The 23,394-nt window shown below is 32.0% G+C and overlaps 2 protein-coding genes across 6 annotated transcripts; one reads left to right on the top strand and one right to left on the bottom strand.

Moving 5' to 3' along the window:
- Positions 1 to 4,940: 4,940 nt before the first annotated feature.
- On the bottom strand, positions 4,941 to 16,056 carry LOC132753999 (uncharacterized). Of its 3 annotated transcripts, none has more exons than XM_060744584.1 (5): positions 15,927 to 16,056; positions 9,036 to 9,195; positions 8,359 to 8,556; positions 7,300 to 7,578; positions 4,941 to 5,513 (listed from the first exon to the last, which is right to left on the bottom strand). In XM_060744584.1, the coding sequence occupies exons 2-5, from the start codon at positions 9,193 to 9,195 to the stop codon at positions 4,966 to 4,968; spliced, it is 1,185 nt and encodes a 394-aa protein (XP_060600567.1). In that variant the 5' UTR covers positions 15,927 to 16,056; the 3' UTR covers positions 4,941 to 4,965. The 3 variants fall into 3 exon arrangements, with proteins under 3 accessions (XP_060600567.1, XP_060600565.1, XP_060600566.1); XM_060744582.1 differs by having other exon boundaries at positions 4,941 to 5,678; positions 15,927 to 16,054; XM_060744583.1 differs by lacking the exon at positions 15,927 to 16,056 and adding an exon at positions 10,124 to 10,223 and having other exon boundaries at positions 4,941 to 5,678.
- On the top strand, positions 10,235 to 21,632 carry LOC132754000 (uncharacterized). Of its 3 annotated transcripts, XM_060744586.1 has the most exons (7): positions 10,235 to 10,522; positions 12,652 to 12,734; positions 14,072 to 14,158; positions 17,569 to 17,686; positions 18,088 to 18,267; positions 18,725 to 19,000; positions 19,452 to 21,632. In XM_060744586.1, the coding sequence occupies exons 4-7, from the start codon at positions 17,590 to 17,592 to the stop codon at positions 20,147 to 20,149; spliced, it is 1,251 nt and encodes a 416-aa protein (XP_060600569.1). In that variant the 5' UTR covers positions 10,235 to 10,522; positions 12,652 to 12,734; positions 14,072 to 14,158; positions 17,569 to 17,589; the 3' UTR covers positions 20,150 to 21,632. The 3 variants fall into 3 exon arrangements, with proteins under 3 accessions (XP_060600569.1, XP_060600568.1, XP_060600570.1); XM_060744585.1 differs by lacking the exons at positions 10,235 to 10,522; positions 12,652 to 12,734; positions 14,072 to 14,158 and adding an exon at positions 16,123 to 16,256; XM_060744587.1 differs by lacking the exons at positions 10,235 to 10,522; positions 12,652 to 12,734; positions 14,072 to 14,158 and adding an exon at positions 16,123 to 16,256 and having other exon boundaries at positions 18,731 to 19,000.
- The last annotated feature ends 1,762 nt before the right edge of the window (positions 21,633 to 23,394 follow it).

Raw genomic sequence — 23,394 nt, forward strand, 5'->3', positions numbered from 1 at the left:
GTATTATGTTCAGTCTATATTGGTCTATATTGGTTCAAATATTTTAGTTAATTTGGTTAGCTAAGCGATTAGCTATTTAGTTAACGAACAGACAGTCGGTGGTTCTGCTAAAGTACATGCTGAAACCTGAAAATATAATTAGCATTACGACTAGTACAAAAGTTTACCACATTCAGGATGCATTCTATAATGCTGTAGCTGTGGCCCTCGATGAAAATGATGTGAATACCATAGGTCTTCAACACCAATTCATGTTTGTAGACCTCTTAGATCATCTTATCCTCGTTCTCTGTGTTTTTATTTTGCCCCCACTTTAGTGGCGGGCATTTAATTTTACCCTTGTCCGTCCGTCCGTTCTCTTTTGTGTCGCACGTAGCTCAAAAAGTATTTGACCTAGAGTCATGAAACTTAGTAGGAATGTTTATCAGCATGTGTAGCTGTGCACCTGGGTATTTTCGTGTGGATTTATTCAGTATTTTTAGAGTTATTGCCCTTGACTTAGTAAATATTTGCAATTTTCAACTTTTGTCGCACGTAACTCAAAAAGTATTTGACCTTGAGTCATGAAATTTTACAGGAATGTTGATCAGCATGTGCAGTTTTGCGCCTTGGTATTTTCATGTGACTTTTTTTAGTATTTTTAGAGTTATTGGCCTTGACTTAGTAAAAATTTGCAATTTTCAACTTGTGTCGCATGTAACTCAAAAAGTATTTGACCTAGAGTCATGAAACTTTACAGGAATGTTGATCAGCATGTGTTGTTGTGTACCTGGGTTTTTTCGTGTGGAATAATTTAGTATTTTTAAAGTTATTGCCCTTGACTTAGTAAAAATTTGCAATTTTCAACTTGTGTCGCATGTAACTCAAAAAGTATTTGACCTAGAGTCATGAAACTTTACAGGAATGTTGATCAGCATGTGTTGTTGTGTACCTGGGTTTTTTCGTGTGGAATAATTTAGTATTTTTAGAGTTATTGCCCTTGACTTAGTTAAATTTTGCAGTTTTTAACTTGTGTCGCAGGTAACTCAAAAAGGATTTGACATAGAGTCATGAAACTTTACAGGAATGTTGATCAGCATGTGTAGTTGTGCACCTGGGAATTTTCGTCTATATTTATTTAGTATTTTTAGAGTAATTGCCCTTCACTTAGAAATTTTTTGCAATTTTCAACTTGTGTCGCATGTAACTCAAAAAAGATTTGACAAAGAGTCATTAAACCTTACGGGAAGGTTGCTTAGCATATGTAGTTGTGCACCTTGGCTTTTGCTTGTGGATTTATCCAGTATTTGTAGAGTTATTTCTCTTGACTTAGTAAAAAACCGTTTTATTATGTTGTGTTATTTGTTCCTTGAGTGCTTGAGTTTGAATCAACCAACTTTACAGGAATAATGATCAACATCACTAAATTACAGGAATAATGATCAACATCACTGTGAAGCTATGCACCTGGGACTTTGCATGTGTTTTTTTTTTTCAGTTTTGTTAGAGTTATTGCCCTTGACTTACAGTAGTATAAATTTGCAAGTTTCAACTTGTTCATGCATAGCTCAAAAGGTATTTGACTTGTAGGCCTGAAAGTTTACAAGAATGTTGGTCAGCATGTGTACTTATGCACCTTGGAGTTTGCTTGTGGATTTATTCAGTATTTGTAAAGTACTTGCCCTTTACTTAGTAAAATATTTTTACAACTAGTGGCACATGTAGTCCAAAAAAAAATTTGAGCTAGAGTCATAAGATTGACAGAACAGTTGCGTGTGGGGGCACCCGTGTCCTTTGGACACATTTCTAGTTTTAACACATACTTATGTCAGTGGCTTCATTTTCTAGATCGACGTCTTAAGGAATGTATACAACTTCAGTCTGTGCTAAGGGAAGGAGCGTGAGAGATGTTGTACTTTCCATTGTATCTGATATATAGACTCAAAAAAAAATACGGGTTTCTTTTATTAAATTTACTTATCAGTTATTCAGATTAAACCTACAGTGCGATTTTCGACACATAGGTTTTTGGTTTAATTGTTCAAGAATGATCTCCCCTTTCAAGATTTGTGTACGGTTTTTCAAGATTTGTGTACCTTTTTTCCAGATTTGTGAACCATTTTTCGTTTGTTTGTGTTTTTAACCAGCTTAGCAGGTGGTACAAACAAACTTTAACTCGAAAATAAGCGCAACAGGCTGACTAATCTATTGTGACCGGTATTGCACTGTAAATTGCGCTATAACGGTAAAAGTTTGTGCCTGGGGATAAGCTTGGAAAAAACACATTTGCCGGGTTTTGGATAGCAACTAATAACCTCAACTTACATATTTATTAATTATATATTATTGGATATATACCAATTAAGAGCTTGATTTACAAAACAAGTTATTTAGTTAGTTTTAAGGGATATTTAGTTCGAAAACTGAAGCAATAGGTATCCGTAAATAAAAGAAAAGCCATGTTATTATTGTCATGCCCCCGCCGAATGTGTTTGCTCATTGGAAGAATGTATATGTAGTAGAGCAGAATAATTTAATTTTAAGAGTTTTTTTATAATGAAAACTGATGGCTGTAGTGATTACAGATTTGAAACCTCTGTGAATACTGGTGACTGAAAATAACAGAAGGCAATAACTGAAAAATAATGCAGGGTAGGTTTTCATTATTGTGCGCCGCTGCACTTCTCCTAAATGAGATCCATCCACCTATGAAGTTTCAAGTTAATACCTCTAACACTTTTTGAGATAAGCTCCGGACAAAAAGTATGAAATAACAAAGGGCAATAACTCAAAGATTTTGAAGGATAAAATTATCATTCTTGCCCACAGCATTCCTCCTCCACCTATGAAGTTTCATGTTGACATCTCAAAGACCTTTTGAGTTATGCTTCACTCAGGTGAAAAATTAATCATGAAAAATAACAAAGGGCAATAACTGAAAAAATATGCAGGATTGAGTTATCATTCTTGTGCACTGTACTCCTCCTCAATATTATCTATCCACCTATGATGTGTCAAGTTGATACCTCAAATACTTTTGAGATAAGCTCCGGACAAGATGTGGGACGGAAGAACGGACGGACTGAAGGACAGACGGACGGACGGATACTATTTCTATATCCCCCACCGCCTTTTCAGCGGGGGGGGGGGGCTGTGTCAAGTAAAATATGAACATCCGGGCTATTTGTATATTTTGGTATTAATATCTTTATCACGAGTTTATCGAGGATATTGAATGAGTGTATGTTTAATACTAAATTTATTGAACGAGTTGAATAAAATCATATTATGCGAGCCTCTGGCTCTATTCTATTTAAATAAGAATAGTAAATGTTTTACATTTACGCGCCTATCCAATAGTGTAACGCTTATATATAACGCAAATGACGTCACGTCAAATAGTGTAATATAGTTTGTATTAAATGGCTTTATCACACACCCGTGCCGATTTTGCGACTCCGTAAATATGGTATTGCACGGCCGTGCATATATTTTGAAGTAACGTCATTAGCGTTATACAAACATAGTGTAAAGACGCGCTAAATGTTAGCGTTATACTACAGGCGCGTTAATGAAAAATGACTCTTATTTCACTTTAAACGGTCTTTATTTTTGGTATGTGATAAATAGAATATTAAATTCGTGTAAGTTCATTACTGAATTTATTGCACTCGTTGAATAAAATAATATAATGCTCGCCAGAGGCTCGCATAATATAATTTTATTCAACTCGTGCAATAAATTTAGTATTGAACTCACACTCATTCAATATCCTCTATTTATTACACGCCGCAGTTTATGTGATAAATGTAGTTATCTTCATCACGAGGAGCTTATGCAGTTAGAAAAAAAGGCAATATTAGTTTCAGGTTAACACCTTTTTCGTGGAAAGGCAGGAGATAATATTACTATGCAAACTTGTTATGGAATTTTGATAATAAATACAAAAACAGCATGTTGTTGCTGTCGGAAAAGGACCGTCAATAATTCGCAAATGCGACGCAAAATATCTTTCTAAAGGTATCGTGATGGATCAAATACTTTTGTGGAACAACAATAGATTTAATTGAATAAAGGTCCTTAGAATACTGCAGTTATTTTACTACCATCATAATAAATGATACTCTGTATTTCATGCTTTCAAGTGTTTTATTGTATTATATCAGATGATTATATTCTGATAAATCACTAGTGAAATTTATAAAATATAATTATCACTGTACTGTAGCCGAACTATATCTGAATGCGGATGAAAAGAAAATCATAACTAAATGGAATAACAGGCAGAAATAAATTCCGTCATGCGTCAATTTTGCTTCTTTAGAAAAAGAAAGTCGATGTCATCATACATCATGTTAAAAATGTAACAAAATTAGAGAAATGTAACAGACCTATATTTCAAAATTGATAATGTGACGTCATGATGTGATGACGTCACAGGGGAGAATGCGCGACGTTACGCGGCAAAATAAGTAAAAAAAAAGTACTTTAAATCACTTAAAAAGCATGAAATAAAAAGAAAATTTATTTGTTTTAGATATAAGATTGAAATATATTTCATTCGTGAACACCAGCTATTATATTTTCACGAGAAAATATTGCATCTGGTGTTCACTCTGGGAAATTATGTTTCAATCTTACATGCAGAACAAACAAATATCCTCTATGTATCAATAAATAGATAGATCTATGTAATATTTGATCATTAATATAGTTTGCATTTTCTTAAAACAAGTTTGGCATGTACATTATTATATTCATGTAGCTAAATATACATGTATGTATATATGTGATATGATATAAAAAACGGTTACACCAAAAATTATTACAACATTATCACGGTTATCTTATCTTGACTCAATTAAATTATCCAGATATCTCCTCCCTTTCTTTTAACTTCTTCTTAATGTGGTGTAGGCCTTAACTGATGATCTATTGATGCAAAGGATAAACATAGAACATATATCTCATCACTTTATTCGTATATCATAACAGTGGTTCAGGTAAATGCCTGCAAAATATATCTTGATAGAGATAAGGATTACGAGCAGCCATATTTTTACCAACAGAAATCATATCTGCACCTTGTTCTATACAGTACTCTTGTGGCCAATCAGACCGAATCCTTTCCTCCACCCTAATATCATAATACCAGTCGGGGTATCCACATAACAGCATTGTCGCCACAACCGCGCGACCATCTTCTTGAACAATTATACCTGGTGTTCCAGATGCCCCTTTGCTAAATTTACAATGAAACAAAATTCTTTGCTTGTTTAATAACACGCTGTGTGGTGGACATTCGTAACCTCGACGGGCTTGTTCTAAACTATGATTTTTAACCCATTGAATATCACTGAATGTGGTTGTACTGTCTCTGTCAATAACTTGATCCACTGTATTGTGTTCCATAGCACCGCCATTATGTCCAATCAGAGTGAATTCAGATACTACCCCTTGGCCACTGAATAACTCAAATGGTGGAGGCATTTGGTTACCTTCGGGATCATCTGCTAGTTCTATAACAACGGTATCTGTATTTTCGTCAAGGAATTTAACAACAGGTTTGAAAAAGAATTTTTTTAAGCAATTGTTTGGAAACGGACCATCTCTGTAATAACCAAACAAGCAAAACACGTTCAGGTGTATCAATGATTCTACAATCAGGTTTCCAGAGTCGTCAATATATTCTCTTGATCCTTAAACACAAAAATAGATAAGAAAATATAAAATTAAAATATGTCATACAATTGTTTTAGAATACTCACTTGTCAGGCTTATAAATGCGCATGCATATTCACATAGTTTCTTAGTAAGACGAATCAAGATTATGTTTACATTTGGAAAAGACGAGGTCAGCATACTTAGTAACAAATTCATCAAATATTTCTAACGTTATTGTCCAACAATATTGACCTGGCACTTCATTCACTGGATAAACACTGGCACAGTGGTATCTAACGAATATATCGATTTATTTTATGCTTTTCAGTGGATTACTGATTTATCCGTGAACATTTTATTTGATAATTTCACAGTGAAAATTATCAAAATATAATTTCACACTTTTCAATGACGAAACTACTTTTTTAAGATTTTTCCCCATGTGGTACCTCAATTTTATTTTTGCTGACAATTCTGACAATGTCCGGCTGTTTAAAGAAAAGTAAAGCTGAAATTGATTAATACCTTAAATGTCAAAAGTAATAAAAAGAAGAAAACTTACTTCTATTCATTCAAATTTCAATCACCAAATTTCGTCTCTGATTTTTTTGTTTCATTTTTACAGTCTGAAAAATACATTCCTTCCACATGCAAAACTGCTCTTGATGACATTTGGGCAAATTAAAGTATCCTACGAGCAATAACTGCCGTATGCTTTATGAAAACTTGAAAAGCAATGACAACCATACCCGTACAATAAGGAAACAACCCAGCGTTCCTGAGCCAGCTTTTGAAGTTTTCAATTTTCCTTGCTGCTTTTTGAATGATTTCACATCTGTCAACACTTATTTTTTTGTCTGATACAATATTCAAATAAGTTTTCTTTCTTTTAAAAACGTGTATGACTAACTAATCCAAATGTTATCCCTCTGAATCAAACACACTTATTTTCCTCCCGTGAAATACACAACTTTAAAAAATGGCTGCCGCTTACATTTAACATTTACATTTAACAAAGCCAGGGGTAATATGAATTCGCAGTAAGTAACGGAAATATGAATGGAAGGTTGGACCTTTTCTCCTACAAATAATGTTTTTTTTATTATTATTAAAACAAGCAATCATTCATATTTTTTTAATAAAATGAATAATATCACCGTCATTTAATGTTGATTGTCTAACTAATTTTTCAGCTAAAACTTCTTGTATTTAATGAGAAATTCCGACTAAATGGGGCTCTCAATGGGGAAATTAGATTTTATTATTAACGTAAATATTATGGAAATTTCGTTTTAACTTGTTCTTAAGCATAAAATAAAAAGAAAATGTGTTTGTTTGTTGTGTAAGCACACATGGTTCAAGCGAGAAAATTGGTTGCAACTTGACAAAACGTGCGAGTGTTGTAAATATTCATGACTCGGCAGCCATTTTATCAAGTTTGCAACCGTTTTCTCGCTTGAACCAAGTGTGCAAGCACTTCACGTCCTGTCCCTCGAAATGGATATCTACACTTATGTCGACTTGCAAGTAGATAATAATTTTTATGGACTTTACCGACTATAGGGTCAAATTCTAAATGCAGAGTGTCTGGACAATATTGTTGGACAATACAAATTAATTTTATATCAACTATACATTAAGAAGAAAAAAGAATACCTGGAATATTCTGGTGGATTTTAGACACGACGTGAAAAGCAGTCATTATATATCTTGAACCAACTCTAAATCCTGTTGCCGTGCCATTCGGAAACCGTATTTGACAAACACTGTGTGACCACTCTGCCCACTCTTTGATAATATACACGAATCGCCTGTCGTCATTTGCTCCTCTGCAATCAATAAAGTTTCCTGCAGGCATTGAGCTTCGCTTTAGTCCAATAGACGGAGAAATAGGAGTGAAGTTACATCTAAATATTTGTCTACGGTTTCCAATATCTATGAGAATGAAACAAGACATTAAAATCACTACTTTTTCTTATTGTGACCATTCGGAACACCACGCCGTTTATCAAATGTCTATATCCTAAATTATTTCCTGAAAAGTTGCGGTCAAAGCTTTGCAGTTATTCTAATCAAATACTTGGAATTTTGTTCACTCCGATAGATAAAAAATAATTCCAGTTTTAGAAATTTGCATTGGTGCAGATTTTGTTATAGAGCTGTTTATCTTATCTACTTTGATTAGCAAATCAAGCGACCTTGGGATAAGGTCAGGTTTATAATTTTAGTCCAGATTCGGCAGAGATCAACCAGGTCATGTAGCTCATCATAAATACCACCGCTTGCAATTTCTGACAAGAAAAGCCTTTTTTATAACTTTTTTTTAAGAGTATGTAAACCCTTAAAAACTCTTAAAGCAAGTATAAATCATGCTCTTGCCAGGAAGGAACTAAAAATTATTGACGTAACAAAAAGTTCAAATAATGTTGTCTCGTATCAAATTTGAAAATGAAAATTCAATGACATGATTTTATGCATTTTTTTTGGCGTCTTGGCATCAGTCTATTTTTTAGAAAGAATGAGAAACCAGATCTTCTCAGGTTTAATTCAAATTGTAAGAAAACAATGCATTATCATGCATACAACAATAAGTTATAGGCAAAACCGAAATGATATCGATCATGAGCACTTGTCCTCAGGTTTTCTGAGTACTGTAAGAAAAACGTTAACACAGTAAAAACGAAATCTAATTAACAAAAGTTGTGTTATCCTTACCATTGTTATATTCTCTTATTTGATCACTTGTTTTTGTAATTTCCTCAATATTGTCGATAACTAATATGCCGTTATTCTCAAGTCTCGATCTGCAGTTTAAAGCCCTGTTCGGTCTACTATGATGATTATTTGACATACTAGTATTTGCCCGTCTCCATGAGGTTTCTGAACCGACATATGCTCCATCAATGCCTTCATCTTATGAGAAGATACAAAAGTTTAGAATTTAGATTATTCTTTTTTAATATATCTTTAAAATACAAAACGTATAACAGTATACCATAGTGGTAAAATAGACAAGATATCTAGCTTTAGTTTACACCGCTTGATTATTTTAGACAGTAACTTAAGAATGCCGGTAGAGGATTGTTACTTTTATGAACCCAGTTTACTAAGGAGTTCTATGATTTTGTTCAGAAGGCTGACATTTTGAATACTTCAGGGAGGAACTAAATGTTCTTTAAATAGCAAGCCATTACATTAAAGTGATCCTAGAAAGTGAGTTTAATATAAAGCTTGTAAAGATTACGGAAGACGCAAAAGAATGTTAATAAGAAGTTTGGGCTAAATAGGACAAGAAATCATACATTATTCCAAAGAAGTTATGATTGATACTTTAATATTTTATTATTAAGATCTATTTTTTTGTTCACTTCGAGTTAACCTATTAGTCTGACCTCTCAGTTCTGTATGACCATGTTGAGCACTCCGTCCATTTTGACCATTGTATCCATTTGATTCAATTTGGTCAGTTTGAGCATTGTGTCCATGTCCAATATTTTCTGTGGGTAAATCATTGTTCTTGATCTTCCTACATTTACAACAAATGCTACCCATCTGGAATAGTAAATTGCAAATTTGGCCTTTTCTTGATTCGCTTTTTTTGTTGATTTGTTTTCATTTATTTATCTATCATACTAACATTCCCACTTTAGACGCATTTTTCAATGGTGGTAATCCATAACAAATGACAATATAGAACCTGATCTTTGGAACATTTCAGTTAGTAGTTTAGTCATTGTTCAATTGTATTGAATTGTTGCGGTGCCAAAATGCTACTTTTGTTTTACAAATAACGTTATTGATCTATTTATTTAACACCCTGTTTAAAAAGGTGTCCTATTTCAATTTAGAAATACCCGAGTAATTTTAATATGAATTATTAAAGTTAAGTTTTTTAAGCACTTTTTAAATCACTTTATTTAACCTAACTATATTTACGTAAGTTTTGTTTTACAAATAACGTTGCTGATCTATTTATTCAACATCCTGTTTAAAAAGGTGTCCTATTTCAAATGGGAAATACCCGAGTAATTTTACTATCAATTATTACAGTTAAGTAAGCACTATTTAAATCATTTTTTTAACGTAATCATATTTATGATGAATGAACCATACTTGGTTATGTTATATCGAATGCACACTGTCAAATATATACAAGTTAAAATACAAGTTATTGTGAGAGCATTTTAGCAATAACCAAATCCAGCGGCAAATGTAACATAGCTAAGGAAAAACAAAAACGCCTCGTGTTAAATATGAACAATAAGTATAATATATAAGCTAGAATAAGGCTAGATAAGAATCCACCTATATCATATAACATAGAATGCTATACAATAAGCAAAATAACAGTCTTTTTGAATATGGTAATAGAAGTAATAAATTCAGCTTTACATGTTACATGGCACTTTACGAATTTATGCATCTTAAAATTGATTCTTCTATATGCAGATACGTTATCTGATGTTTATCAAAGACTTACCTAATCAACTATCTGCATTGTTGCTTTTAAATGTTTATTCCGATACTCAAAAATATCAAACAATGATGTAACGGTACCTAACCCATTTAGAAAAGAAAACGGTGCACAATTGTAACTTAGTTTATATTCTTAATATAGATTTAAAAAATCTATATTTATTAACTTCCTTGTAAATCTAGTTGGCGGAGTTTATTATGATTGACATCACAAAATACTTAGATCCAACAAGATAGAAACATTTCTATTTTTTTCAAAATAGAAATAGGCTTAAGTTTTATCTTTCACTCTCGAATAAACATGACTTCATTTGTATTTTTTTATTTATATCTATATAATTATGACATAGACATGGAATTCCTGTACATTTAGTTTCTGTTTCGGTATATCTAATAGGATCAGGTAAGAATTATTGATTTATAAATGATATCAATTGCTATAAGATACATGTATTTATGTTGTGCTTGTTTCATTGACATGTTATGATAAAGTTTATTACAATTCAAATTTATGGACCCGTGATTAAACCTAAACAATAAATATACAGTAATCTGATATATGTCTTTCCCTATCTAGTCAACCTTAACCATTAGTGCAGGTGTTTATTTTTAAACGTCCTTCGGTTATTTATACGGACAGAGAAAAAAGTGTATCGGGAAATAAACAATGTTAAATAGTCAACATTTTAAATATAGACCCCTCTCAAAACATTGCTTTGCTTTTTACAATAAATGTAAAAACTGTGACAACACAAATGTCACTAAAAGTTGTATCGATATTAATACTGACCCATTATGAGAGATTTCAAATGAGTATACAATCAAAACAGAGTAATTATTTTCAATCTAGATCTTATTGGCTTAAATTCATGGGCGTCTGACCGTCGGACTGTCCGTCGGTATTTCCTTGTCCGTCCAATAAATTAAGATTCCTTTAACCCACAGTCTTCATATTTGGCATGGAGGTTAGTCACAATAAGTAGATGACCTCTTTGATTCTGAGAATGCTCTGTGAAGTGTGTATGCTCACATATGATTTGGTTCAGGCCAAATTTAACTGAAATATCTTCTTCTTTTTCATCGTCTGAGGTTTGCTTAAGTCCAGGTTGAAATCGCCTGTGATGATTACGTCTTTAATACCAGACACAAAAGCCAGTATTATAGATTCATCAATTTATGATAAGACAGATGCATTAGAATTGGGAGGGCGATGAAATACGCCAAAGATAAGAGGGCTTGTTTTTGATACGGACTTTTACCCAAACACAAAATTGATAGAACTTCTACCCAAACACACTCAATACCAATCATGGGTTTACGGTCATTGCGACGAGAAGTTGTAAGATATTCTTTTATGTATACTAATATTCCACTATGTCTATCAACACTACCGTCCTTTCTGAAAGGTGTATGATAATTATAAAAAACGGAGTTCATCTGTATGTTCGAATGAGAAAGCTTCGACCTGAAAAAGACCCGAGAAATATGACAAGAGAAAGACTTTACCATTGACAGAATAGAGAGAAGAGTTAAAGAGAAGAGTAACTAAAAAGTTTGCATTCTGTATGTTATAGAAGAGTGATAACATAGGGTTATCCAATATAATAAGACGAAATTCATTGAAGTAGATTATTTTTAAGCATATCTGTACAATATTGATTATTTTCATACTGTTTTAATTTGGTAGCTTTGTATGAACTTTTTCATCAGATCTTTTTATTTTATTTTAGTAGTAAAATAGGTAAAAGTATTTAAGATATAAAAAAGTTATCTTAAAATGTTTAGGTATAACTGATGATATAAGTTGGTACATATATTCTAATTTTGTAAGAGGTGTTCTGTATTTTTATGGCAAACATGTAAGCATTAAAATTTTGTTATTTCATAGTAACGATAATTTCAGTATTTTAATACAAATAGGTATACGTTTTTATTAAATAATTTTATCTGAATAAATAATTGTCTCACTTATGGTTTAAGTTTATACTAGTACATATTTCCTTAATTATAAGAGGTATTCTGTAATTTTGATGACACACATGTAGGCATTTAAATTTTGTTATTCCATAATAATAATAATAATAATAATAATAATAATAATAATAATAATAAATAGTAAATAGTACATAAACAGTGATACATGTAAAATGATTTAGACTTTCAGACAAGGCAGGTATAAAAAAATTTAAACTTTCAGATTGCAGCAGTTGCCATTTATAGAGTGAGATGCGTGAAGTAATGCATGTATTTTGTTGGGATGCTTTAATGCTTGGCTTGCAGCTGTTTTCGTATTAAAAAAGACAAAACAGTTTTGATATATCTATCAAAAGCTTAAACAAGATGATATTTGGTTATTTAGATTTTTTTCATTTTAAGTAAGCATCATAATGTTTAGAACATACTAAAAGGTTAAAACTTCACACATACAAATATGATGGCTGACTTGTGTTAATTGAAAAATTTCTTAAAAACAAGGATTTACATATTAATGCTGCCTATCAAATAATATTGAAATTGTTGATAACATTACAGAGGTGTTTTCAATAGAAATCTTTGACAATATGTAATTACTCAGCAGATGGGAAGAGTGACAGTTTCTAGCAACACTGATACAAGTAAGTATAATTTGAATTGACACATGTTAAGGCAAAAAGTATTAGTTTATATATTGTCGCAATTCCATTTAAATGACTTACAAACTATGAGAAATTTACCCTCCAAATTTAGGCAAAAAGTAATTATTGTTAACTTTTTTTAATTGAAGCAATTTGGTAAACAAGTAAAATATTTCATTCAAAGTGAGGTGTGAGAGCATACCTCATTCCAAATTTGGAAAGGTCGCGCAGACAAAGGTTGCGCAACACTTAAGGTCGCGCAATAGGAAAGGTCGCGCAGAATCAGCTTTCCTAGGCATGCTAGTTCCAAATATGGAAAGGTCGCACAATAAGAGATCGCGCAGACTAAAAGTACAAGGTTTAAGTTATTTTTAGCCCTTCAGCATCTCAATTGTTGTTAACAAAGCATAATTTGGTCATATCAGATTTTATGAATGGGATTCCTTACTGCTTTATCTATGTACAGGTTACTTGGTTCAAATGTTGAGCTGTATGTTGTAAAGCTGGAGAGATTATATTTCTGTTGTTTAATGAATTATCGGTCAGTTTATAGAATTGTCAATCAGTAGTAAGTGTATTGGTCTTATAAGCCATATATAGTACATATATCTTTATTAATGCAAGTATATTTTGCACTATTACATGTATTAAGTTGCATTATTGGACAGATAATAATTATGCTATTGAGTGTTAACATGTAAATTTATATAACTATTATGTATTTTTGTACTTATGTTTGTATTGTACAACAGTCTGTATACCTCTGTATACCTGAACTAGTTGCAGGCCATTTTGAACATTGTTAAGGCATTGTCAAGTAAGGAAAGAATATTGTAATATTATATATTTGTAAACATAATAAGATCAAAAATTTGAAATATATTTCTTGCATCAAAATCAAGCATGCTATCTCTGATAGTCATTCATGCAAGGCTAATATGGTGTTCTATGAAAAATGGATTTAAGCATCTTAGTTCAATGACAAGCTTGTACATATAAACTTGTAAAGAAAATTAATGGAAATAATATACTTATGATCATTTCAAATGGGAATTTCAAGAATGTTTATCAATTGACAGAGTAACTTTGATGACTAACATACTGGAGGAAAGTTTTCAAATGTGAGCAAAATAATGATACACTGTCATTTTCATGAAAAATTGATTTTAATATATAAGTCAATCATGAAAAGATTGCAATATCATATTAAGGCAAATATTGTACTAAGAAGTTACATTGTTCAAGGTTATAAAAGACAAAGATTCACATACAAAACATAAACATATCTGATAAAAGATGATGATATGACAATAATTTTGTTTATTTTATTTTTGTAGAGAAAAGTAACACTATGTAATCACTGTAAGAGCAGTATTGATGACTAGCAAAGGGTAGATTGACAATTTTTAGCAACATGGCTGCAAGTAAGTACACACTGAATAAGCACATGTTAGGCAATTTATGATTGCAATTTCAGTTAAATGACTTATCAAGTATGAGGAAATTACATTCCACCTTTAGACATCACAAAGTTTCATGTTACTTTTATGTGATTGAAAAACAATTGTTGAAAAGTAAAATTAAGTGCTACATATTAAGATGTTGAATTTTTCTAACAATATAGATGTAGGTTCAATATTTTGATAAGTATATTGAAAGTTTAATTGTACTGTTAAATGGGAAATTTTAGTTTGATGTATAGTAGGAACTGACACTAGTGCATAAAATATCATAGTAATGCTTTAAAATACACCTAAATTGTGTAATTAAAAAAGGTTAGGGCTACTTGCTATAAATTGTACTAAGAAGGATACTTTATGCATCTTATGATACTTATTTGTTTATAATTTAAGTTTAAATTTACAAATTCCATATAAGCACAACAATATGTACATAATTTTGTATGGTATAAATGTACATGAATTACATTGCAATTATCACAGCTTAGATTCACAAAAGAATGATTCTAACACTATCGGATGATTTTTTTTCTATATAAACAAAGAAGGCCCGAAGCGTGCATTGCACTCGCCGTTCTTATTATCTCCCTGTGTATTTTCACATTGAGGGCGCCATTTTGTTTAAGAAATCTGATAAATAAAAACGATTTTTTTTGTTGAATTTTGTTGTGAAAGCTATCTAGAATGAAAGAAAATGGTCTAACTAAGAAAAATGAATCCGAACACCAATATCTTTAATTCAGTCGTTAACGCTGTTAATTTGAAATTTGTTAAATACTGATTACGGAGAGAGTTTTCAAAAAAGCTTTACAAGCTTCCTACTCAATCCGTAAATTTTATTTTATGTAATTTATTATGTAAATGTGTGGATTATCAATAAAATATTGTTTAAACTAACGCTGTACAGACTTTAAAAGTGTTGTTTACGTGACGTCACAATGTAGCGCCAAACAGTAGGCCTACGTGCAAAACAATCAAATCAAGTACACTATTTTAATGTCGCAAACGAGTTAAGTTTTACATTTATTTCACTTATAATAATTTGTATTTCGCTTGAAAAGTTATAGAGTGAAATAAAATAAACAAACAAAGTTTTATCAACGTTTTCAAAGTTCGTTATTCTAAAAATGTTTCTACACACGGTAGATTTAACGACAGATTTTTTTCAATTTAAAGAACGTTTCTATGGGAAATTCTCAGGCGAAAACAAATTTAATCACCAAACATAAAGTTCAACTTTATAATAATAATAATTATATTTTTTCTTTACGTGTTAGAATGGAAATAGATATTAATTTTTCGTGCATTATTACATAATAATGCACGTTTTTCGTTCAAATGCTTTGTAATTAATCACTCAGGCCTACCGGCCTTCGTGATTATATTACTACGCATTTGAACTCAAACCGTGCATTATTCTACAACAATGCACTCAGAATTGATATCTATTTCCTAAACAAACAGGCAAGTATTATGATACTTATAAATTAAGTATTTTTTCTCCTGTTTATTGACAGCTTTCTGAGTGTTAGTAACTACATCAATGAGCTTTCTGTACTAAATTTCTATCTTATAAACTAGTTTTTTTACATTTTTGTTTACTTTTTTTTACCAAAAAAATTTTACGTGTTACATGAGCTTGTCTAAAGTCCGTATAATATTTGCAGATATGTTATCTGATTGTTATTTTAGCTAAATAACGAAACTTCTAAAAACAATCTAGAAGACTTACCTAATCAAGATACGCCTTATTGCTTGTAAACGTTTATTCCGATAAAACAATGATATAACGTTATCAAAGTCATTATGTAAAATATTTAAAAAAAAACAAAACACGAACGATAGTATAACCTTGTTTATTTTCCTAAAATAGATTTTTAAAAATCTAGAGCGTAACTAACTTCCTTGTACCAAAGGTAACACTATACAGTAGGCGGAGTTTATTATCATAGTATGACATCACAAAATAATGGGTTTTCATTTGTAATTTTTTTCTACTTTATTTATATCTATAAAAGAAATTACATTGACATGGAATTACTGTAGTTTCTTTTTCGTTCGGGTAAGAATTATTGCTTTATAAATGATATCAATTGCTATAATAGATATTTATTTTTATATTGTTTACATATACACTTTATGATGTATTTTATAACAATTAATATTTATAACAATAAATATACAGTAATTTGATACCGTTGCCCGACTTATGTCTTTCCCTATCTAGTCAACCCTAAGCCATTAGTGCAGGTGTTTATTTTTTAACTTCCTTCGATTCTGTAAACAGATAGAGACTTAAATAAAAATTGATAGTCCCCTCTGAAACAAACTAAAGGTAAAATCGCTTTACTTTTTACAACAAATGTAAAAACTGGGACAAAACAAATGTCAATATTTTTTTTTATCGATATCAATACTGACCCATTATGAGAGGCAATGCCTTATGGTATTTCAAATGAGTATACAATCAAAACCACAGGGGGTGGGGGACACGCAGTGTTTTGATGGTATATACTGCTTGATGGTGACCTTCATAACCTTATAATATGTAAGGGAATCAGAATAGAATTAGTGTTTATCAATTGTGGATTCAATAAGATACTGCAAAGAAAATTCTGTACTTACCGAGTAATGCCCCTTGACCATATTTACATATTATAAGGTTATGACTTAAATCTCATTTCAAGGTCACTATCAAGCAGTATATACCATCCAAACACAGTGATTATTTTCAGTATAGATCTTATTGGCTTAAATTCATGGCATCCAAAGAAAATGTTTTAGCCACCTTTAAGGAATACTTTGCTTACAAAAAAGGAATTAAGTGGTGAAAATAACAATTGTTTTGTCAAATGAGATGTTTTTTTTTCAATTTCAAATTAAAGTTGTTTAATTGGAACGAACGTGTCATTTAATATGATCCCGCTAAATCAGCATGGCATTAAAGATCTAAAAACATAATTCCAGCTAATAAATATGTAAGTGTTTTTAAACTCAGAATTTATTCCATTAACAGTCGGGTATACTTCCTGATCGGGAAACAAGGGAATAATACCCCCTTATACCCCCGATCGGAATTTTTTTTTTTTTTTTTTAATCTTTTTTTCGTAGTTCTGGAAAAATGGCTGGTGCATAACAGTTTTCTACCCACTTCAATATGAATATCACCCTTTAGTGCAGAAAAGGTACATCTAAATTCCTATTGAGTCTGTATATTTCCTTATATGACATCAGCGCTGATTTGTTCCATGAAGCATACTCAAGACAGTTAAAATGAACCTGTGCATTTACAAATACAGTATGACTTTATTAGTACACATATCCATTTTAATATTGTTGAACAAAGCAATTTTTTTCGTATTTTGAACAATAAGGGGTCTAATACTACTGGGAAGATGGGGAATCTGTTTAGTAGATGTGTGCACAATGAAAGTACAGCTCAACGTCAAAATACATATAAGAGGAACAGCATTGGAAAAGACGACAGTAAACGTATGAAAATATTTCTTTATAACTATTAGAAAACTCCCAGCTTTGAGGTATCGTCAATATTAAAACTAACAGATTGTCACATTTGTCCATGTTACCGAGATGCTATGATAGAGATATAAAGTTCATTTAATTATTTTAATAGACTTGTTCCATAACAGTGTATTTCAAATTAAATTTCAAAACGAGCATTCACCATATCATATATTATATCAGGGCGCCAAACTCTTAAATTACACTTTTTATTTATCCATCAATTTACATTTCATTAGCACTACATGGCTACATTTAACCGTAAAATATATATATAATACTTTGTAACTTTAAAACTGTATTCATCCGTCAGTTTCCAATATTTTGTACATTGCAGGTATTTACACTCACAATTATTCATATTATTTCAGCAAGAAAACCCAAACATGGACGAAATGACTGCAGAGAAAACGTTACTATTACTACCAGCGTAGAAATAAAGAACTTCAGTTTTTCTATCGGGAAAAACGCACAAAATGTAACGATCAACAAACTTAATGTCATTGAAGGTAAACGGTCAAAGAAGTCTAAAACAAAACGATCCACGAATGGTAAGGATTATAAAACAGTGCGATTAAAGTATGTGTATTTTCGACGTATATTTAATCTTATAAGTCACTAAAAATTACATATTATACCAACAATATATCTAGGCAGTATAATATATATTATATATCTTCACATCGTTATAAATGCAGTAACTTAATGAGTTAGATCACCTACTCAAGTCTTCGAATCATTTCTCAAATTAAAGACGAGGAAGAAGGCTGCTGTACAGTCGCTTAAAAATCTTGATTTCTTAGTAAATCATTCAGTGGTTACAAAAAAATTCTCAGACAAACTTATTTTAAGGCTTTACAACAAACATTTGTAATACCAAGATAATACTCATACACTAGCAAAGTAGTATGTTCTTGTCTTTGTTTAATAGCCCTGACATTGACTTTCAGACATTCTTAAATAGTCTCGTTTCTTGTTTATTTCGAGAAAGTAAATTATAAGTATAAGTTTCAGGTGAACGGAAAGACATATTTACAACAGGATACAAAACACCATACACGGAAGAAAATAAACAACAAGCCTCCGATTCTAGATCGACAGGAAATTTTATAGATGTAAGAAATGTAAAACTAAAAGAATTTATGTACAAACACGAAGATTTGGGAAAGTGTTCCGACAGTGTTTGTCAAATACGGTTCCCTGACGGTACTGGTACGGGATTTAGGGTAGGCAGCAAGTACATAATGACGGCCCTCCACGTTGTGAAAGGAATTATTGATGCCAGTATGTCTACTTTCTAACCTATGTAATATAATGATATCTTTTAATATTTATTAAGTAAAGGCTTACGAAATTATTAATGAGCGTCTGAAATAGGATCTTAGATTATTTGCCCCGGCTTAGAGATTTCAATATTTTTGATTTATTCCAAATTTAGTTACAATTTTCAAGTTTTCAGGGGTCTGAAAATCAAAAAACTTATATTCCTAATTTTTTCCAGAACAACATATTGAACTTATCTTTATGATGTTGCCCTTTACTTTTATGTCTATTAAATACAAATTCTCTGTTAACTTGGCTTTTGAAGAAGTGTCTATGAACGTCTGTATAAGTGTAGGGCAGTGATATTTTGTACTGCTAAAATTGCGCATGCGCCAGAAAAATAAACATCCCGCTGATTTTACATAACATTTCAAGACTAGATTTCTGGAGTTTATTTACGATATTTTTTCAGGTTATCAAAGTGTTGAATCCGACCAAAATCGACTGAACGCATTACAAGATGGCAACGTGTATTGTATATTCAAACATTTGAAAAGGCCCGGAGGAAACGAAAGGCGTTTTTCCTTTAAACCAGAAGTACTCTTTCGCAATGAGGAGACAGACACAGCTGTGTTGGAGCTAGCGGAACATTCTGAGGGAAGCCCTTTTCCACCACCATTTGAACGCTTTGGTTTTCCAAATTTTAGCGATTCTTTTTACCTAATAGGTCATGAAGGAGGGGTTATGAAGACTAATAATGTTGACAAAATCATCGATAGGTCACACCCTACAACATTAGAGGACATCACATGGGTATTATCATTGAATAATGAACATACAGATCAAAACTATGAGTTTCCTCCACATAGCACACTCTCGAACGAAAATAGAATTTTGTTTCATTGCCGTTTTAGTAAGGGCGCATCTGGTAGTCCTGGGGTGCTTATTATGGAAAATGGAAATATTGTAGTGGTTACACTTCTGTTATGTGGTTATCCAAACTGGCGCTATAATGAAGATACTGATGATCAGATGAGATCAAACTGGCCGAATGAATACTGCATTGAACAAGGAGCTGATATGATAAAAGTTGGAAATTTTATGCGTGAAGAAAATGATCAGTTATATCAAGACATATTTTGCAGACAACTTCCTTCACCTGCTCTATAATTATAGTCAAGCGCATTATACGGTATCAATCATGCAATAAACACTAGATATCCATTAATGACTACGATATGCAATAAACACAAATAAGTAATCATGATGCAGAGACCTTCTATTTACATGAACAATGAAATAATTTAAATTTGGAAGACGACGGAGATTAACAACTGTTATCTAAATTCTTATATTTACCTTTTACAAAATAATGGTAGCTTTAGTAATGTGACTTCATCAAAATCATTCATTAACTTGTCCAAGTTGAAAAAAAATGGGTTAGTAAATTGCTAGGGTAAAGATATTTACTTATATTTACGTAATTAAGTATCTTTGATTATGTACTCGTACATTTAAGTAAGTAAGTAGTGGAATTTATCACTAATATTTTAATAAGGACATAAAGAAATGAACCAACTTTTGCTTTCAATATTTAAAGTTCCTGTATGTTGTAATCAAGGATGTAAAAACATTTAAGTGAAATTTTGTAGATGTATATAATTACCAATTTCTAAACGTCCAAATACATTTGTAAATGTTAAAAAGGATTGCAGTATCTTTCAAAATAAACCTATTATGATATTGTGCTAGTCTGGAATTTGTCATTGGCATTTAACGAGGAAGCAATTGCTTTCCCTTTTTTCAGACACCTTTTACGAAAACTTTTGTTCAACTTTTGTTACACATTCGTGCATGAATACTTAACTGATCTAAGATATTTCTTTCTCCCGGAAGCCGGGTCATTTATAGAATATAATTTTATGTACAAAGCCTTTTACAGAGTTATAAAATCTCAGGCAATGAATGATGTGAATAAAATCTTTGCTAAACTATTTACATACATGTTTCAGTACCAGAAAGGTTAAAACCAACAACTGTTAAGCATTTTTACCTGCATCTGTTCTATATACAATAAATTTGATATACAACAGAAGTAATTGTACATGTATTTGCTATCAATTCCATTAAAAATTGCTGCTGATATACCGACGAGTCATAAGCTTAGAGGTACTTTATTGGCGTCCGCGCCGAAGCGCGGCGCCTTTTATGGAATGAAATCAGATTTTGTGAAAGGGCGACAGCAACTTCTCGAGCCTTTTAGGTCGGTCATAATAAAAGCCGATCATTCCGATTGGTATGAGAGTGCTTGATTATTAATTAAGAATCAAATGTCGCGATATGTTACAATTAATAGCGAACTGGAGAATATCGCAATGCAAACATTTTCAAATGAAATAACTTTTTCCGTCAATAAATCGCGCTCTTGGGGGTTTTTTATTTATCAGTTTGTAGTACACAGTGGGTTATCATGGTATGTTATTGTTGTACATGTTTCCTAGAATGATCAGTTGATGACCTAAATATTCCGAAAATCTATTTATAGGTATATATCTATTTATCACTCCTATCGGTAACTCCCGGTCTCTCCCGGTCTATTTTGACCAGGATTTACTAGTGACCGGCGAATAGTACCACACGTTTATTGTCTTTGGAGTAGATGTTTGATATCGTTACAATTCGAAAAAAATCAAAGGACTGCATGCTCTGTACGTAGTATTTTCTGATCTTTCCTGTATAAGTTTATTTTTATATACTATTATTCATCTTACGCAGCGACTTCGTTTAACAGTTTGTGATTGATACATATGGAATTTTGCATGCCTAGAGTTGCATCAAAAATCATTTTTCATTTTTTATTACAGCCACACTTTATCCTTGCATATCGTGGCTACATCCTTTAAAAAGACACTTCAAAAAATATGTTGCCTAGACAAGGATTTTAACCTTAGGCCTCTCACACCCTAAACGAGCGCGCTACCTTTGCACCACAGTGAAGTAATACGTATGTAGCGTGAATAAAAACAAATATATTGTAATTCTAAAATTGAGAATTTTTATTTCGTATTTGTAATCCTTATTAATTTCGAGGTATTTTGTTCACGATAAACCTGTTGTTGTGTCGCCTCTACGGAGTAGTGGCGACATATAGGGATCACTTCTCCGTCGTCTGTCTGTCCGTCTGTCTGTCCGTCCGTCCGTCACAAAACTTGTCCGGACTACTCGTCATAAAATTAAGGTGCAATTTCATCCAAACTTTACAGGAATGATCAGTACCAAGTCTAGTTGTGCATATTGTCAGCATTTCCGGTTCAATGATTTTTGTCAGAGTTATGGCCCTTTAATAATTTTTATTTTTAAAGTTTGTCCGGACTACTTCTCTTATACCACTTATGCAATTTCAATGAAACTTTACAGGTTTGATCTGTAGCTCAAGTCCTTGCGCATATTGCACAGGTTTTCCGGTTGATTGATTTTTGGCCGAGTTATGGCCCTTTGTTAAAAAGGTGTTTTTTCTGTGTGTTGCCAGATACACAAAAGCTTGTCCGGACTACTCCTCATAAACTACTGGTGCAATTTCATTCAAACTTTACAGGAATGATCAGTACCAAGTCTAGTTGCGCATATTGTCAGCATTTTTCGGTTCAATGATTTTTGTCAGAGTTATGGCCCTTTAATAATTTTTATTTTTAAAGTTTGTCCGGACTACTTCTCTTATACTACTGATGCAATTTCAATCAAACTTTACAGGATTGATCTGTAGCTCAAGTCCTTTGGCATATTGCACGGGTTTTCCGGTTGAATGATTTTGGCTGAGTTATGGCCCTTTGATAAAAAGGTGTTTTTTTTTTCTGTGTGTTGCCAGATACACAAAAGCTTGTCCAGACTACTCCTCAAAAACTACTGGTGCAATTTTATTCAAACTTCACAATAATGATCAGTACCAAGTCTAGTTGTGCACTGTCCGTCTGTCTGTCTGTCACAAAACTTGTCCCAACATGAAATTGGCCATTATGAGGCGACACATGTGATTACTGATCGCTCTTGTTAAACACTGATGAAAATAATTTAGCGAAAATCTTCTCGCCAAAACAGTCCGACATGTATATATTCCATTACTCGACAGTCAGATTTATTTGTGTACTACGCTCTGGAGTATTCGGTAATCGACATAGCTAAAAATAGCATTTTCATTGATTAAGCCTTACGGAAATAGTCGAACATTTTTCATTGGGTAAAAAAGATATTCATCCGCGAAATTTGTGATTGTAACCTCATATTTCTATTGACTAATGTAAACTTTTAATGCACTGTAATTCGTTTAATGCCTACATTAAAAATTATTCTTTCTTTTAAATTGATGGTTTTTAAGCAGTTTTGAGTGAGAACTACTTTGCGTTGTTAGGTCTGTGAGG

The sequence above is a fragment of the Ruditapes philippinarum genome, unplaced genomic scaffold (assembly GCF_026571515.1).
Source record: "Ruditapes philippinarum isolate M1 unplaced genomic scaffold, ASM2657151v2 ctg2015_1_1_1_1, whole genome shotgun sequence".
In the NCBI taxonomy this organism is placed as follows: Eukaryota; Metazoa; Mollusca; class Bivalvia; order Venerida; family Veneridae; genus Ruditapes; species Ruditapes philippinarum.

What these genes read in the sequence shown, in the direction of transcription:
- LOC132754000 (XM_060744586.1), top strand. Translation starts at nt 17,590, where the DNA reads ATGGGGAATCTGTTTAGTAGATGTGTGCACAATGAAAGTACAGCTCAA. An exon ending in TGGAAAAGACGACAGTAAAC is followed by an intron (nt 17,687 to 18,087) that starts GTATGAAAATAT and finishes ATATTATTTCAG; the next exon opens with CAAGAAAACCCAAACATGGA. An exon ending in AACAAAACGATCCACGAATG is followed by an intron (nt 18,268 to 18,724) that starts GTAAGGATTATA and finishes TATAAGTATAAG; the next exon opens with TTTCAGGTGAACGGAAAGAC.
- LOC132753999 (XM_060744582.1), bottom strand. Translation starts at nt 9,195, where the DNA reads ATGGGTAGCATTTGTTGTAAATGTAGGAAGATCAAGAACAATGATTTA. An exon ending in TGGTCATACAGAACTGAGAG is followed by an intron (nt 8,557 to 9,035) that starts GTCAGACTAATA and finishes TCTTCTCATAAG; the next exon opens with ATGAAGGCATTGATGGAGCA. An exon ending in AATCCACCAGAATATTCCAG is followed by an intron (nt 5,679 to 7,299) that starts GTATTCTTTTTT and finishes TTTGTGTTTAAG; the next exon opens with GATCAAGAGAATATATTGAC.